Source organism: Westerdykella ornata (assembly GCF_010094085.1).
Source record: "Westerdykella ornata strain CBS 379.55 unplaced genomic scaffold EI97scaffold_2, whole genome shotgun sequence".
NCBI classification, from domain to species: domain Eukaryota; kingdom Fungi; phylum Ascomycota; class Dothideomycetes; order Pleosporales; family Sporormiaceae; genus Westerdykella; species Westerdykella ornata.
The window spans coordinates 1510852-1527131 of NW_022986852.1; the positions used below are offsets into that span (position 1 = coordinate 1510852).

Consider the following 16280-nt stretch of genomic DNA (forward strand, 5'->3'; position numbering starts at 1 on the left):
GCATGCTTCTGGATTGCTTCCCAAGGGTTCTGACGTTCCTCGGAGCACAGAATGCGGTCTCTTTCTCCGTAACTAACTGTCTTTGGACAGCGTCCATTGCTCTTCGTTTCCGAAAGCTCGTCCACACATTCAGAATGAACTTTTGAAACATTCACAACAAGACAATGATCTCTTCACAAGGCCCACAGTACCACAATGAGCAATCGCATGCGTTAACTTTGCCCTATGTTCTAAGAAATCGTGCTGAGATTCGACAATGACTGTCTGCGGCAGTCAAATACGATATCCCAAAGACAGATGATCCTGTGCCCTCGAACCGTTCCATTACATGCTACCGGGCCGGCGAAACCGGTCAATGTGGTTTCAATGTTGTTTTCCCAGCTGCATTCAAAATTCAAAATGAGAGCCACCATGTGCCGCTGGCAAGTCCAATCACATACCTCGGTTTACCGTTGGATGACGGGGTGGGCACGTAGATATAAAATCCACGCGCACCCTCAGACTTGACACCCACACGTTAACTGTCCTTATAAAAAAATGCTCGCGAAGGAAGCGATGTGTGCTTCCAAAGAACAGACAAAAAGAAAAAGGAAACCTTTCATGGACGCCAGAAATAGTCACATGGGGACAAAAAGAGGCCAATGTCCCGGCTGCTTTTTGCCCACCGGAAACATGAGTACTTCCAAAGAGGCGGCGAAATCAGGCATGGACACCAGAAACACCACGACAATATGTCGATGTCCCAGCTGCTCTTCCCCCACCGGAAACAGCGCCCGCAGTCTTTATGGACAGAAACTCCTTCCGATCTCATATGCTTCAAAATGCGCATATACACCTAGTATGGACCCTTTCCCCGAGACTTTTAAAACAAACATCATGGACGAATGTGCCGCTGTGGGTTTGAAACCTTTCCAATTGCACAGAACAAGTCATGAAAAACTATGGCAATGCACGCCCATGATCCTTCCCCTCTGAGCCTAAACTACTTCCTTAACATGAGATGTGTTCTTTCGACAGCAGACCTGGTGCCCTCTCACTGGAGATGGACTAAACGATGTATCCGCTTGGACATGGATTCGAGTCCGCGCATTTTCCTCTAAAATAACAAAACTGAATGGGAGCGATAATATGAGTCTTCCATCAAAAATGAGGGATGATGCACTTTAAAAACAAACATTGGGAACAAATCATGGAAGACGTTTCCTGCATCATAAGTTTGATGCACCCTCGCCATGTGTTCCTCTTCTGTTTCGTCACCCCAAGCACGAATTGATGACGTCGATGTGGACGTGATCGAGATCTGAAAAATTCCGACTGGGAGAGACATGAAGAATTGAGCTACACTTGGATGGCAAGTAGATACACCCGAACTGTTCCGGAACGATCGTATGGCATTCTCTCCGAGTCACCGTTCGACTTTCGACGACAGTGCTGAGAATTTAAAATCGGACATTGGAAACATGATGGAAGACGTTTCCTACATCATAAATTTACATTCATCACCGACATGTTTTTCGTTTCTGTTTCGTCACCCCAAGCACGAATCGATGATGTCGATGTGGACGTGGTCGAAATCTGAAAAATCCGGACTTCGGAAACATGAAGAATCGAGCTACACTTTGATGGCCAGTAGATACACCCAAAAAATTCAGGGAACAGTCGTATGGCATTCTCCCCGAGTCACCGTTCGCCGTTTAACGACACTGCTGAGAATGAATGGAAAAGGCCTGGATGGATTAACATGAGTTTCGTCAGCGAAGTGGTCACAATCCGAAACATGCGAACTGCTGAAACATGAAGAATTGAGCTACACTCTGATGCCAAGTACATACGCCTGAATAGTCTAGACGCCATCCATATGGCATTCTCTCCGCGTCACCGTTCGTCGTTTAACGACAGTGCTGAGAATCTAAAAGGCATCGACGACATGGATTCCGTCGGCGAAGACTGAAAAGTCCAATCCGATTGGCTGATGTGCTTTCGGTGTTCCAGAAAGAAGGGCTTCGTCCTGAATTTCGTCACGAAGATTGAAACGCACATCCTGAGTGGTACGTGTGCTTTCGGTGTTCCAAGAAACGGGTTTGTGCGGACCATGGAGTTGCGGTGTTGGAGAATCAAAGATGTATCTATGGTGGAATATGTGGAGGTTGGAGAAGACATCGGGTCAGACGAGCTTATACGATGATGGTGATGATGATGATGATGATGGTGACCGTCACCATCAGATGGGAAGAGTAATCACCATAGTTGACAACGCGAAGGAAGATACAGGAAGAAAGACTTTGATTTACCCGACCAACCCTAGTATATGTACGCCAGTAATTTCTCCACATCCGAATCTCTCCAAACCCATCTTGATATAGATTATATATACATAACGTCTATAATACACCCGTCTTCCCCCCTAAACCCACTCTTTTGGATTCTTCAACACCTCGAGTAACCTCTCCTCCCTGCTCCCCTTCTCCGGCTCGTGCATATACTGCCACCTCGCTGTAAGCGGCAAGCTCATCAGGATACTCTCGACCCTGGCTCCGGGCGTATGCAAGCCGAACGCCGTACCCCGATCATGCACAAGGTTGAACTCGACATAGCGACCTCGGCGGAGCTGCTGCCACTGCTTCATCTCCTCTGTAAAGGGCATGTTCTTTCTTCTATTGATGATGGGAAGGTATGAAGGCAAGAAGGCGGAAAGGCAGTCTTGTACAAAAGCAAACAGCTGCTCCTGATCTTTCTCTGTCTCGTCTAGGTCATCGAAGAAGATGCCCCCGACGCCGCGCGACTCGCCGCGATGTTTGTTGTTGAAGTACTCATCGCACCACCTCTTGAAGCGCGGGTAGTAGTCCTTGTCGTGCTTGTCGCAGGCCGCCTTGATCGTATTGTGGAAGTGGATTGCGTCTTCGTCGAAGAGATAGCTGGGGGTTAAGTCGCAGCCGCCGCCGAACCACCAAGCATTCGTGTTTCCCTGGTCATCGGTGGTCTCAAAGTACCGGTAATTGAGATGTACGGTTGGCGCATTCGGGTTGGAAGGGTGTAGCACCATGCTCAGGCCTGCCGCGAAGAAGTCCAAAGAATCCACATCAGGATCCAATGCCTTGTGGTTCACCCTCATTTTCTGTATCGCCGCCCGGGGAAGCCGTCCATACACCACCGACGTGTTCACACCCGCCTTCTCGAACACATTGCCCTCTTGCAAGACGCACGTTATGCCACCTCCGCCTTCCGGCCGCTGCCAGGAATCGACTTTAAATCTGCAGCCGTCGACCTTCTCGAGCTCCGAGACAATCTGCTTCTGGTACTGTTTTATGAAGGCTTCCATGCGCAGGCGCATAGGCGAGTGTTGGTGGATTCCGCTTTCGCGCTTGAGGAGGGCGTCTTTCTCTGCGATTGATGGGGCTTCGCATTGGACTGGTTCCACGTCCTCCGTGAGCTGGGAGGGTCAGTAACCATCGCTCTTCATTAGATATAGCGACTTACCATATTATAGATCAGCAGTAATGTGAAGGGAACCAAGACGTATTTGCGGATCCGGTTCCCCCACGGACTGGGCTTGTGTTGTCGCCATTCCTTCAACGGGTCTGTGTTTTTAGGCTCCTCTGATATCCACCGCCGCTGCACCTGTGTCCGGGCCTTCAATATAGGGTTTGCGCGGAGTGAGGCTCTAGGCGCATAGCTCTGCGGGAGCTCGCAAGCCCGCGCCAAGCGGGTAGAGGGACGGAGGAGAGACATGGAGAAGGATTGTCGAGGAATGAATGTTACAGGTCAGGCATTGGGGGAGTAGTGAGCGTAAATCGGCTATACAGGGAGGCGTATAGCGTGAGGCAATTGCATCCGTGAAAGTACTTTTGGATCACACCACGGTGGTGCGGACCTCCGATGGATCTGGATGCAAACGATGCAAACTGCCGTGGGGAGGTCACGTGATTTTCACCGATCCGCTCCATGAACGTCGTTTGCGAGCAAAACAGTCTGAATACCTTGAAGGGGTACTTTTGAATGATAGTACTATGCTCGTACTCAGAGGTGAGTGTTTGTTGTGTGAACGTGTCGACCAGAAAGCCTCCCACGTACGAATTTATCCACTGTTCCGAGGTTGTGATCATCGATCACCATAGCAGGAGTGAACGAGCGATATGCCCATTCCCGACTCGAGGCGTCTTGAAGATTGCAGTGAAAGTGCAGCCTGGGAAGCTCGACTGAGTCAACTGAACTGATCACGGGAAGGGGTACGAGTGACAAATGTCTCTGGAAGCCTGGCAGTGAGGCTGAGTGCTCGAGGGCGGAGCACTGCCATACAAAGGCGAGTCACATCGACACAAAGGGCGGCCCGTCTGTGACGCATTCCTATATCCTTCCTCTCATACAACCATCGGTCATCTCTCTCAATATTGTGTGAAGCAGTAGTACAAGTTCTGGTGCTGCTTCAACCTATCTGTGGTTCCCCTGACTAAGCAAGACCTGCCACACTTGCCCCGCCCGCCGCCCGCCCCTGCTGCCTACTACATAACGACTGGGCCTCCACTCACCGCCGTAACACCTCCCTCATACACCCTACCACCACCACCCGACTGCCCTCATACAACTATACAACCTTATTACTGACAACCAACCGCCTACGCACACACTTCGCGATGCGATCCAAGTTCAAGGACGAGCACCCCTTCGAGAAGCGCAAGGCGGAGGCTGAGCGCATTCGCCAGAAGTACAACGACCGCATTCCTGTACGTCCAGCGCGAATCTCCCCCTCCATCTGCAGTCCTTCTAACGCTCTTCCCAGGTCATCTGCGAAAAGGTGGAGAAGTCTGACATCGCCACCATTGACAAGAAGAAGTATCTGGTCCCCGCCGACCTCACCGTCGGCCAGTTCGTCTACGTGATCCGGAAGCGGATCAAGCTCTCGCCGGAGAAAGCCATCTTCATCTTCGTCGATGAGGTGCTGCCGCCTACTGCCGCGCTCATGAGTTCGATATACGAGGAACACAAGGATGAGGATGGCTTCCTCTATATAACGTATGTCGTTGTTCGCCTCTTATCCGCCGATGCAATCGCTGACAAATACATCAGGTACTCTGGAGAGAACACGTTCGGCGAGGCCATCTGAACTCCATGTTTGTTTTCTTACTGTTCCATCCGTCTGTTTTCCGATTTCGAACTTGAGGGATGCGATGAATCGACCTGGCGTTTTGGGGTTCACGAAGGAAGGGCATCACATACGGTTCTATGACTTGGCTCGCGTCTACGTGCAGATCGATGGTGCGAGAGTACAACAGAAACAATATACGAGCTCGATTTAGTGGAGAGCGTTACCTCCATCCCTTCCATGCCGCAGCGGTACCAAGAGACGAGGATACGCTCAGGTCCTACGGATCTCCGGATTGCACCTTCATTGCTCTTGCGTCTCTATGGCCCTTTGATGAATAGGGATATCATTACCACACACTTTTTGGAGCTTCCATCGATGTTTGTGACGTCTCTTCGTATACAACCGTGACCAGCCGTCTTGCTCAGCGTGACGGAGGTCTCGACAACCCATGACGCCATAGACAGATGGAACAGATAGAACACCCGATCACCTGGCTTGTGACAACAGTCGCAACATGTGCTCACGTTGCGCATAGCACCTGGGCACACAGTACCTGCAGTGCATGTGATTCCCGATCTCCGACGTGGATCATTCCCTCAGTTGCTTCTACCGTTCTCGATTATGGTACCTGCGTGGGTGCGGAGTTGGTCGCAGCTGACGCACGCCCCAACGTGGCGGGCGGGGCGCGGGTCCAAGCTCAGCCCTAGCGCGATTGCGGCTCCATCTGGGGGACGGGACGGAAAGTTTAGTTTAGACATCATTTGAATTCTATACATACATATAACGATCGCCAGACCGGCTGGACATTGCGCGCATTCTGTACCTACAGGCCCGATTCAGTATACCGCTGCGATTGAGAAATTCGTCCGTTTTGGCAGCATTGCAACAGATCATCGAGCACTGCACCACACCGGCAGAGCATACACATAATACACGCAATGGCGTACCAATACATCATCTCCAAGTCCGTCATCCCCTCCTAATTGTTTTTCCAATTCTAAGTCTGACCCAACCCATGCAGAACCATCGACCCCCTCTTCGCCATCTCCATCGGTCTCGCCGCCGCCGTGAACCGCATACATCGTGAAGAAAAGGACGCTGGGAGGACGGTCGGGCAGAGCGTTGAGGTGTTGAAGCGGAGGGTGGGGATTGCGTGGGAGGGTGGGTGGAGGGGGTTTGGGGCGGAGAGGGAGGGGGAGAGGTAGGGGAGAGGGGAGTTGTTGAGGATGGAGAGTTGGAGGAAGGAGAATTGAGGTGGGGTTTCGAGGATGGTGGTCAATGGATATTGCGGTAGCAAAGGGTCGAGGGTGGGGATCAGAGGATGGTGATGGATATCTGGTATAGGGAAGGGAAAAGTGATCAAGAAGTGCTGATGCTGATGTGCGGAATTAAGATACCCTTTTTACTATGTACGCTGTTTTACATATGGATGCTGCATGATGCCGGAATTGCGTCTGTGAATCCGGCTTTCTTTAGATACCCTTTCCTCTGAAGGGCATGCTAGGTTTGAAGACTAGGATAGTTCGGAATTCTTGAAAAGCGGAGTACTTTTTGCTCCTAACGCCTACGTTTAGGAACACGCCTGAAGCATCAAGGTTGAAAATTAATACCTCAGTTGGAGGCTTGCTCGACTCGTGCACAGTGTTTTGGATCGCAGGAAGGGAGATAATGCAAGCTTAGAGTTGCTCGAAGATATGTTAGTAACAACGAGATATTACCAACTGCAAGGCTGTCTACAGTGTTACAGATCGCTACAAGTCGATTCTTACAGTGGGATTCTACAAATCTAGGAGATAGAAGGAGTGCTCTAGAGGCGTCGCGTTTAGTATGTGATTAGTCTCTAGATTAGTGTAACGGTTGGAAATAATTCAACATGTAAATTACTCTATAGACAAGTAGTATAATTATATAGTACATAGTTACAATAACATACAACAGTATCACCCTAGCCGTAGATCTACACTGCTACAGACAGACCCTTGTAAGAGCAAAAAAAGGATCGCGCAACGAAGACGACAAAACAACAAATCTGTTAAAAAGATGCCTATAACACACAGACACACAGCTCTACCACCGACGAAAACAAAGCAAAAACAGAAAGTCCGCCTAGGCAACGCACCCCAAACACTGCAGGCTTAGACTCACCCCTGAAAACCATGTTGCCACGATTTTTTTAATGGTGAACGCCCCGACGTAGGAAGAGGACGAGAGCAGTTTGATATTACAGGGATCGAACTCAGCACCTGTAGGACTTGTATGCTGCATGAGTTCGTATCCTACCACTCCGTCGTTCCTGGCCGCTTGATGGAAGATGCAGGAATTGAGGGTTTTATATAGACGATGAGGAGGGAACAGTACCGTAGGGGGTGAGATTACGTACGTAGTGGACGATGGTGGGCATCACCCTACTTCAGCTTCTCCAACTCCTTATCCGGCACTCGGAGATAGGTGAGGACGAACGCCTGGTAGGAACCATCATTCCAGCGCTGGGGATTCCTGCACAGCAAGGCCGACGGGTTCGCCGCCGGCGGATCGGCAGTATCGCAGGTCAACTTCTCGTTGTCATTGATCACGTAGACGTTATCTGGCGCCCTGGCAGTCGCAATATAGTGCCCAGAATCAAGCTCACCGATGTGATTAATCACACTGGAGAGGCGGTACTTCAGCGGCGTCGACGGATCGAGCTGGTACCGGGTGAGGTCGAGGAACTCTGTAAGGCCGAATCGCGCGGTGATCTTGTAGGGGTTTCCGAACCGGTCGTATCCACCAGGGACGAGGCAGATGCGCAGGATATCGGGTGCTGCTAGGATGGGGTGCGATTGCGTGGTGGTATTCTTCTGATTGCAGGCCTCGCATCGGTAATCTTGAAGGGGGTGGCCCGCTAGGTAACGGTGGAGTGATGCTGCGAGGTTGTCGTTGCCGGTGTCAAGGATTTGGAGGCCTGGGATGCCGCATTGGGCTTCTTGTTCGGTCACGTCGGGTGTAGTGTTGCGCGGGCAAGCGGAATTGGAACAAGAATGCGATTTTTGAAGCTGTAATTCGAAGAGGGCATTGAACATGAGGCCCCAAGGGGACGCGTTACTGAGGGATATGTTAGCTTGGAAGAAAAATGCGAACTTCAGCGGGGGATTATATACTTTTCCCTAAATGGCGTAGAATTGACAATATGCCCTTTGAGGAAATCGAAAAACACCTCGGGACTGTCCTGGTTGCCACCAAAACGGAAGTCCGCCATTCGAAGGAAATTCAGGACACGGTTGTCCCTACGGATAGCTTGTGGATCGCCGGACCCGTCAAGATCTTGGTCGCTCCAGTAATATGCGATGAAATCCTTCATAGCGCACGCTGGACAGAGATTGAAGTGCTGAGCATCGCCGCCTTGGTTCATGGGCCGCTGGATATATACGCCACCAGGCGAACAAGCCGTTTTTTTTGATGTGTTGTGCATCTTGAGCCAATTCATGAACTTGGGCACATGCACCAATGTTTGCAAAGTCGTTGTCTGGTAGCATCTGTTGTTCGATAGATAGATTCCCCTGCTTGCACGCGTGCGACGCCTCGACCTTGCGTTTGGCCATGCAGAGCTGATCTTTGACGTCTGCTGGTCCTTTGTGACCTGGTAGGGATGGCGTGTTGGAATGGGTGGTAGACCCGCTTGACGTCTACTGCGTCTGCGAGGGGCGGAAGACATGATGAGGAAGTGAATTCGGTGGATATGTGGAGAGATAATAAATGAAGGAGCTTATGTGAGCTGAAGGAGATTGCAAGAATGTTTGTGAAACGTGTTTGAAATGATAGGATTTTTGACCAGCAACAAATCCAGAGATCAACTGAGGAACGTCTTCGAAGTACAGATGGAGAGGAAAGAGAGACAGAAATCGAACAGAAAGAGTAGAGGTTATTTGTATACGGCCGTCGAACTGCCATCTTAAAACTTTTGAGGCTAACAATAGGACATTGGAACAATAAGCCATTGTTTTATTGTCTTCGCCTTCAACCTTTGTCGTCGCCATAGGAATAAAGCAAAAGAGTAGAACAATGAAAAACGCATTCTCAGGAAATAAAGGAAGAATGAAATGAGCCATCTATATTGTTCTGTTGTTACTGGCCGATTTGATGGGAGAGATATCGACCACCTGATTTGATGAGGGTCACACATCGATGGGTTCTCTTTGTACCCTACACTGGAATGGCATAACCTACGGATTAGCAAACGGAGAGAGCCCTCAAGCTCTCAGCGCATATTCCCGTTGTGACATCCGTGAGATCTTTGGTGAGGTGCACAAGCGATATCGATGTCGGCACAATGTGAATGACGGCCCCTTCCCGAGCCAACCGTACAGGAGGATCCATTCTGTTCCACAAACCCATAGAGCTTTACATCGACCATTGCGTGTAGTCATCAGGGAATCCGCTTTCTCGAGGGACTGATGGCGGTTCAGGCTCCCCAAGAGAAACCTGCCCTCTTAGCTATACACCCACCGTACTCAAGCCTGATCGTATCTCGTTCGCCAAGTGCGTACGGTAACCCAAACCCCAGACATATCTCTTTCCCACCTCCCAACACCGTTCAAGGAATGAGATAGACAAAAGTGACCAAACCTGCCCGGTTCATGACGTTCATTTTCACTTCTGCACTAACATCTTGGCGTCCCCTCTCATTGGGTCCGCACGCCTTTCTCTCCACAATCATCTCCCCCCACGTTCTCCTCGAGCTTGCTCATTCTCCCTGAGCTTCAACGTCCAGGGTTGTTGAAGAGAGCGTAGCTGGTGTAGGGCTCCACGAGTGCACATAGATATTCTCTGGGTTGCTTATTGTCCACTCTTGATTCCACCTATATCCTTCAGACTTTTCCACCATCCCAATTTTTTCAACGTCAATATTTTAAAAGCATTTACCATTCCAATCCTCAAAAACAATGACATCGATACCGCCAGATCCAGACACAACCACAGACACGGCCCTGGAAATCAAGAGCCGAGGCGAAGAATATGAAGCCCAACACGTGCACTCCGTTTACGAAGAAATCGCCAGTCATTTCTCGAGCACGAGATATAAGGTGTGCGTCTCCTTTCACATGCGAATAGCCAATTCCAAAATGGCATGTGGCTGATGATTTATGTAGCCATGGCCGATCGTTGAGCGCTTCTTGAAAGAGCAGCCAGATGGATCCATAGGCGCGGATGTGGGGTGCGGGAATGGGAAGTACCTCGGTGTGAATGATAGGGTTTTTATCATTGGGAGTGATCGGTATGTTGGATTTCTCATGTTGTTTTCAGTTAAAAATTACTTCCCGGTCTCTGTCGTCGCTTCTCCTTAATGGCATTCCCCTCATCTTTTTCCTATTTATTTACTTCGTCACTCTCCAATTCAATCTCTTCCTCTGTCTCTAGGCATCTTTCTTTCCTTACCTTAGGGAAATCAGAATATATATCCCAGCCCATACTAACCCCCCTCCCTAGCTCCACAAACCTCACCCGCATCGCCACCCGCCACGCCCCCCACTCCGCCATCGTCGCCTCCATCCTCGCCCTCCCGCACCCACACAACGCCTTCGACTTCGCCATATCCATCGCCGTAATCCACCACCTCTCGACCCCGGAGCGGCGCATAGAAGCCGTCCGCTGCGTGCTAGAGCTTCTACGACGCCCATCGACGCCAGATGCCCAGGATGGAGGGAAAGCGCTGATTTATGTGTGGGCGCTGGAGCAGAAGGAGAGTAGAAGGGGGTGGGATGAGGGTTGTGAGCAGGATGTTATGGTGCCGTGGGTTATGAAGGGGAAGAAGGAGGGAGGGAGGAAGGCAGGTCGGAAGGGGAGAAGGAGGAGGAAGCAGGGGGATGGAGATGGGGTTGGCGAACAGGAGCAGGACGAAGGCTCGGAACACCAGATGGGAGCGGGCCAAGGAGACCAGGAGGGAGAACAGGAAGAGGGACAGAAGGAGCCGGGGGATAAGACGTATCTGCGGTATTACCATTTGTATCGAAAAGGCGAGCTGGAGCATGACATTGAAGAGGCAGGTGGAAGAGTGGTTGAATGTGGGTATGAGAAGGATAATTGGTGGGCAATAGCGACACCCAAAGGCGATACCTGAGGTTGCTAGGCAAAAGGCACATGGAAACAAGCCAAACCGACTTGATGAAAGGTTAGTCCCATATGGATTTCATTGTTGCCGCATGATCTATCTTGATTAGAGAAAAAACATGCCCAATGTTACAAAGTAAGCCGGTCGTCCCTCACCCTAACCCGGCTCCAACGCTGATTGCTGCATCAAAGGTTTTCACTAATCAAACGGGCAATGAAGCTGAACTGCTTTACTTCTCCACCAGGACCACTGGCAACGCATATGCACTCTCCGTCAAAGGAAACAAGCCTCGATAGAATCCATAAGCGCCACCAACGAGAATGATATAGTATGCCACAGTCCAAGCAATCCCTTTTGACTCACCAGACGGCACAGTCTTGGGAACCGCATCGGTGTCATCCTTCCCCCGAGCATCGGGAGGACCGATGGGAACTCCAGCCTCGACTCCAACACGGCCCCAAAACCGCGGCAGCCCCATCCAGTTGCAGAAGCTATGGGCCAGGATAACAGAGAAGATGTTCCCTGTTCGGACGAATATGAAGGAAGCGATGAAGCCGAAGAGCGAGGTGTATGCGAACTGGAATAAGGACCGAGCAATCCCGAGCGCGAGAGGGACCGTGGGGTTCGTAACGCGGAAGTCGTATAGATGGTGGACGTGTGCGATGCCAAAATACAGGGGAGTGAGGAAGATGATTTGTTTTCCGGAGAAGTTGGCTAGGATGTGCAGTGGGATGATCATACCGCGCCATATGAGCTCCTCACTGACAGGGCCAGCGACATAGTTCCGGTATCCGACCCAGCTGCTCAGACTATCTAAGAGGTGGCTCGGGTGTATCCAGTGCTTTATCTCTCCTTCGACAATGCCCGCTTCGAATAGCGGTCCAGCGAATAGTATGGACATGAGAAGCATGGTCCTTGCCGTGTCAATGAGGGAGATCGGCCACCAACCCAAAAGCTTGAGGATGTCCCACAGCGAGGCGTGACCATGTTGGCGCAAGACATAGACGGTTATGGCAAGGCAGGCAAGGCTCGACACGGTGACGGCCCGCACCCGCGCGCGAATCGACGGAGGCGCATCTCGGTGGAGTTGGGGTGAGGGGCGAGTGAGGGAGGAAAGATAGAAAGGGACGACGTAGAGCAAGGTGAAGAGGATCTACACATGGCGATAAGCGGATGGACAGGCGGACAAGCTTCAGGTGGGGGCATTGAAAGCGGGACGCACCGACAGTGCTGCCGCAGTGCTGGGAGCAAGAGCCGGCGCTTGGGGAACTGGCACCAAGTTAGATCTGACGGAACTTTTTCAAACGTTATGCGAGGGGTAGTACAAGTAGATGCAGTGGAGTCTGTTGTACGCAGCGGGAAGAAAGGGAAAAGACATGAGCCAATGGATCCGCTACTTACCGCCTTTGAGGTATCGTTGGTACAGCTTCGCCAGCACGCTGAAACGGTCTCCTAGACTCATTGTAGGCGCCATGGATGGTAAGCGAAGAACTTGAGGGAACGCACAGCTTGAGCAGCGGGCCTGGGATTCAGGAAATCGATGGGTGAGTAGGAAGTATCTTCATGATTGTTATCACACGGGTTGTTGTTTGCTCCTTGACATTGTTCCAAGGTTGTCTTTGATGCAGGCAGGCACATCTATCCAAAAGTAGTTAAGCTTCGGCTAATTTGTTTCACCGAGTCCCGTCGTCCCCCGTCCCATGTCATCATTCATCGGTTCGAGCGGAGTCTGCTAGCCCCTGCATTGCTCGAGCCTCATTCAGCGCCCGGTGCCACATCGACCCACCTCACTGGCCAATTCCCAGTCCTCTATTTATGGTTCCAATTTCCACGCGCCTGTCCATCGCGCCGTTGAGCGTTGGGGCGTTCCATCTCGACCATCGAGAAGGGGTAGATCTGGGGCGAGAGGACCGGGCCTGACAAGCTTCCCGGAGACGAGCGCGTCCTTCGAACCGTTGTTGGTGCCAGCGAAGAAGTCTGGCGACATGGAGAACCAGTTCAAGACGGATTTCAGGGGAACTCCTTGAGCCAATCCTCACCATGGGGCTCGAGCTTGGTCGTTGGCAAGGTGTAAGCTGGTAATTGGATGTCTTCTGTGCCCTGCAGACGCGGGCTGCAGTCTGTATCAGCTTCAAGCCCGTTTCGGCTCGGCTGTTGGGTCACGGCTCTCCTGGGAGTTTTATGAGACGCTACCCACTTCCAAGTTCCCGACCCTCTCTCTGCAAAACCTCAAACCTCCTCATGCCTTCGGGCGCCATCAGTCGCTCTTTTGACCTTTGTGTATAGCGCTTCTCGTCGTTCTTTTGAAGTCCAGTTTTTACATTATTGCTTTGATACTCTTGTCTTTATCGTGTACTTATTGCTATCCTTAATGGTCGGGTCAATATTGTTGGAACGCCGCGACGTTTTCACATATTCCAGTTCATGAACCGAGTCGACATCTCAGCATGTCGTCCGGCGCTGAACAAAGGACAACTGCTTCAAAACCCAGAACCGTCTCGCCCTTCGAAAACGCACCCATCCTACCGCCCCCTTCCTCGCGCACCACCTCGCCACGCCGCCGGCCTCTCCACGAACGATCCAATTCACGGAGCAACCAGATTCCTGCCCCAACCATCCGCGTTGTCGAAGACGCTGAGGAGCCCAGCAGCGATATCTACTCAAAATCTCCATTTCCCAGCCGGCCCTCTCAGATACTCCCACCGCGCAAGAGACCAGGGTATGCGTTCGAGGGCAGGGGGGCTCGTGTCTCAGATTCGACTTTTGTCGCCCATGCGGTCGCAAAGATTGAAGCAAACAATGCACTGGTTCCCAAGCCCTTGCAGCCCAAGAAGGGACCCAGACAATCCACCTCGACTAACAATTCAGATACGGACACTGTCGTCGGGGTCCCTTTCTCTCCCTCCTTCTCGCCGTCGTCCAGTCGCTTCTCGCAGGTCAGCACCGCTCCGTCATCCGTCTTCCCGGAGGAGACTGGATTGGAAATCCTTCAAGAGGAAGCATCTCCGCCTCGCCAGTCGACTATCCGCGCGGTACCTCCCTCGACTTCTTCTAGTGACGAACCCTCTGATGGCCACGCGCTAACCCCGAGGGCGTCTGCCATATCGTTTGCGTCGACCGCATCGTCCGACTCCCTTCCGCATCCTGAGGATCATCGTGAGCCAGACTCCTTCGATAAGGCGTCACCCGCATCGCAAGATCGAGAAGATACTCCGTCGTCAGGATCCGACACCTCGAAGCAGGCTTCATCATCTCCGAACGTAGAGGTCCACCGGCCCGTACCCAGAGCGTCATCCGAGTCGATCCAATTCTCAGATTCTTCCTATACGAGCGAACGTCCCCGATCGTCTTCGCAACCGGCCCCGTCCATTCATGCCGCACGTCACGTCATCCTCGATAACGGAGTTCGGCTTTCCTACCCCGTCGTTCGGCCGCCTTCGGTCAGTGGCTTATGGGCTGAATCCCGTCCGCTACCGAAGAATCCATCCCGAATGAACCCTCGCACCTCGGTGATCAACCAGTGGAGCTCGCAGCTTTCGACAATCCCTTCAGAGTCCGAGCGAGCTTCTCGGTCGATAGAGCGGCAGTCGCAGTCTATAGACGAACGGTCACATTCCACGGGCGGTTTCGCACAGGATGGGCGTAGCAACGTTCCGCGACGGCGGCAGACCATCAGCAGCATCTCGTCGTCTGACAATGACAACGGCTCCTCGCACAATTCAAACAAGACCGAGTCCTCGGCGGTTGTTCCCTTGCCGCTATTTTCCCCCATAACCAAACAACCCTCTGAAGAGAGAACGTCAGATGAGCTCCAAGATACTATAGCGCCGTTGCAATCGCCGCCCCTCAGGACGAAGAGATCTTTCCTGAAGAGACGGGACAGTGACTCTCGCTCAAGTTCATCCCGGCCGAGCTCTGCTCAGTCAGACTTCTCCACCTTCATTGCCAACAATATCCCCGCGTGGGCAAGGTATGTGGACTTGGTCACTACACCGTGACCTGTATGAGCTAACCACGGCTAGGGTGTACTATCAGCGTGGGGAAAACATCCCCGCTTCCTACACCGAATCCACCGATAGTTTGCGCCTCCCAACCTCCAATAGCGGCCGGACAAACACCCCTTCAGAGACGCACTTTCCGATGAACATCTATCGGCCGCGCAACCGTCCGCACCAGCGCATCTCTCAACCCGACTCGATATCGATTTCGGAAGCCCCTGAGGAGCAACAGCGCTATGCCGTTGGGCCTCCGCGGCGACCAATGTCTGAAATCTTTACTCCACGGCTTCAGAAGGATCGGAGAAGCACTGCACGTTTAAGCGCATGGAAAGCACCCTCGCTTGATGAGTCTCTGGGAACATTGTTCTTCAGCCGTCAAAATAGGCAGATACTCCTCTTTTGCTTGGGGTTTCTCTTCCCCTTTGGTATGTCGATGGATCGCCGTTTGGGTCTACTCGATTACTACGCTAACCCCTCTATTAGCATGGATGATAGCGGCCTTCCTCCCCCTACCCCCTGATCCCTTATCCACTGTCGAGGCCACACCCAGCCAGCTGGAGCTTGAGCGCCAGCTCACCAAGCTTGTAGAGGATCGATCATATCAAAAGGCCATGTGGTGGCGTAATCTCAACCGCATAATGGCTGCAGTCGGGACACTCCTCATAGGAGTGATTGTAAGTCAAGCAAATCTGCTCCTTATCCGCTATACTGACTGCTTCGTTAGATCGCTCTAGCCATTCTTGCATCGAGGATGTCCTAGCTCGGGACATACCTTCCATCTATATTATCGCAGCCACAATGATATCCTGTCTACTACATCAAACATTTTTCTCGACCTGACGCCTGCCATCCCCGCCTTCATCATCTGTACGACTAACGGTTATCCACCGCATTCCCCATATCTCGTTCATGACAAAACTTCTCTTTCATGACAAATTTCATGCCATTTACGTTTAATCACGCCTTTTCCTATTTCCATGTGACACGAGCACCCGCTCTAGATTTTCTCATCCATCCGAACGTTTTCTACGACCGATCAGACATGCCACTGTACTCCTACTTTTTCTCTGATTCGATCCTGGACTCCTACCATTTCCATTCACGAAGCAAGCGA

The 16280-nt window shown here is 51.7% G+C and overlaps 7 protein-coding genes across 7 annotated transcripts; 4 read left to right on the forward strand and 3 right to left on the reverse strand.

The window, feature by feature from the left end:
* Positions 1-2404: 2404 nt before the first annotated feature.
* On the reverse strand, positions 2405-3729 carry EI97DRAFT_439445 (coproporphyrinogen III oxidase; the record flags this gene model as incomplete). Its single annotated transcript, XM_033799557.1, has 2 exons — positions 2405-3430; positions 3478-3729. 2 exons carry the CDS (start codon positions 3727-3729, stop codon positions 2405-2407), a joined length of 1278 nt encoding a protein of 425 aa, XP_033657966.1.
* Positions 3730-4367: 638 nt separating this feature from the next.
* Positions 4368-5324, forward strand: EI97DRAFT_122974 (light chain 3). Its single transcript, XM_033793045.1, has 3 exons — positions 4368-4721; positions 4778-5010; positions 5065-5324. The coding sequence occupies exons 1-3, from the start codon at positions 4632-4634 to the stop codon at positions 5099-5101; spliced, it is 360 nt and encodes a 119-aa protein (XP_033657967.1). The 5' UTR covers positions 4368-4631; the 3' UTR covers positions 5102-5324.
* A 514-nt stretch (positions 5325-5838) lies between these two features.
* Positions 5839-6288, forward strand: EI97DRAFT_464384 (uncharacterized protein; the record flags this gene model as incomplete). Its single annotated transcript, XM_033801416.1, has 2 exons — positions 5839-6047; positions 6105-6288. The coding sequence occupies exons 1-2, from the start codon at positions 6022-6024 to the stop codon at positions 6286-6288; spliced, it is 210 nt and encodes a 69-aa protein (XP_033657968.1). The 5' UTR covers positions 5839-6021.
* A 1067-nt stretch (positions 6289-7355) lies between these two features.
* Positions 7356-9009, reverse strand: EI97DRAFT_123111 (cysteine proteinase). Its single transcript, XM_033793048.1, has 2 exons — positions 8221-9009; positions 7356-8164 (listed from the first exon to the last, which is right to left on the reverse strand). Exons 1-2 carry the CDS (start codon positions 8772-8774, stop codon positions 7489-7491), a joined length of 1230 nt encoding a protein of 409 aa, XP_033657969.1. The 5' UTR covers positions 8775-9009; the 3' UTR covers positions 7356-7488.
* Positions 9010-9694: 685 nt separating this feature from the next.
* EI97DRAFT_123099 (S-adenosyl-L-methionine-dependent methyltransferase) lies at positions 9695-11259 on the forward strand. Its single transcript, XM_033793047.1, has 3 exons — positions 9695-10143; positions 10210-10334; positions 10547-11259. Exons 1-3 carry the CDS (start codon positions 10003-10005, stop codon positions 11175-11177), a joined length of 897 nt encoding a protein of 298 aa, XP_033657970.1. The 5' UTR covers positions 9695-10002; the 3' UTR covers positions 11178-11259.
* Positions 11260-11397: 138 nt separating this feature from the next.
* On the reverse strand, positions 11398-12870 carry EI97DRAFT_447955 (CaaX prenyl protein-like proteinase Rce1; the record flags this gene model as incomplete). Its single annotated transcript, XM_033800133.1, has 4 exons — positions 11398-12321; positions 12391-12463; positions 12566-12620; positions 12846-12870. 4 exons carry the CDS (start codon positions 12868-12870, stop codon positions 11398-11400), a joined length of 1077 nt encoding a protein of 358 aa, XP_033657971.1.
* Positions 12871-13413: 543 nt separating this feature from the next.
* Positions 13414-16010, forward strand: EI97DRAFT_123084 (uncharacterized protein). Its single transcript, XM_033793046.1, has 4 exons — positions 13414-15138; positions 15191-15591; positions 15650-15840; positions 15891-16010. Exons 1-4 carry the CDS (start codon positions 13616-13618, stop codon positions 15924-15926), a joined length of 2151 nt encoding a protein of 716 aa, XP_033657972.1. The 5' UTR covers positions 13414-13615; the 3' UTR covers positions 15927-16010.
* The last annotated feature ends 270 nt before the right edge of the window (positions 16011-16280 follow it).

Bases quoted from the DNA above. Each gene is read 5' to 3' on its own strand.
- EI97DRAFT_122974 (XM_033793045.1), top strand. From the start codon at position 4,632: ATGCGATCCAAGTTCAAGGACGAGCACCCCTTCGAGAAGCGCAAGGCG. The intron at 4,722-4,777 runs GTACGTCCAGCG...CGCTCTTCCCAG, and splicing joins AGTACAACGACCGCATTCCT to GTCATCTGCGAAAAGGTGGA. The intron at 5,011-5,064 runs GTATGTCGTTGT...CAAATACATCAG, and splicing joins GATGGCTTCCTCTATATAAC to GTACTCTGGAGAGAACACGT.
- EI97DRAFT_123111 (XM_033793048.1), bottom strand. From the start codon at position 8,774: ATGTCTTCCGCCCCTCGCAGACGCAGTAGACGTCAAGCGGGTCTACCA. The intron at 8,165-8,220 runs GTATATAATCCC...CATATCCCTCAG, and splicing joins TCTACGCCATTTAGGGAAAA to TAACGCGTCCCCTTGGGGCC.
- EI97DRAFT_123099 (XM_033793047.1), top strand. From the start codon at position 10,003: ATGACATCGATACCGCCAGATCCAGACACAACCACAGACACGGCCCTG. The intron at 10,144-10,209 runs GTGTGCGTCTCC...TGATTTATGTAG, and splicing joins TCTCGAGCACGAGATATAAG to CCATGGCCGATCGTTGAGCG. The intron at 10,335-10,546 runs GTATGTTGGATT...CCCCCTCCCTAG, and splicing joins TTTATCATTGGGAGTGATCG to CTCCACAAACCTCACCCGCA.
- EI97DRAFT_123084 (XM_033793046.1), top strand. From the start codon at position 13,616: ATGTCGTCCGGCGCTGAACAAAGGACAACTGCTTCAAAACCCAGAACC. The intron at 15,139-15,190 runs GTATGTGGACTT...AACCACGGCTAG, and splicing joins AATATCCCCGCGTGGGCAAG to GGTGTACTATCAGCGTGGGG. The intron at 15,592-15,649 runs GTATGTCGATGG...CCCCTCTATTAG, and splicing joins GGGGTTTCTCTTCCCCTTTG to CATGGATGATAGCGGCCTTC.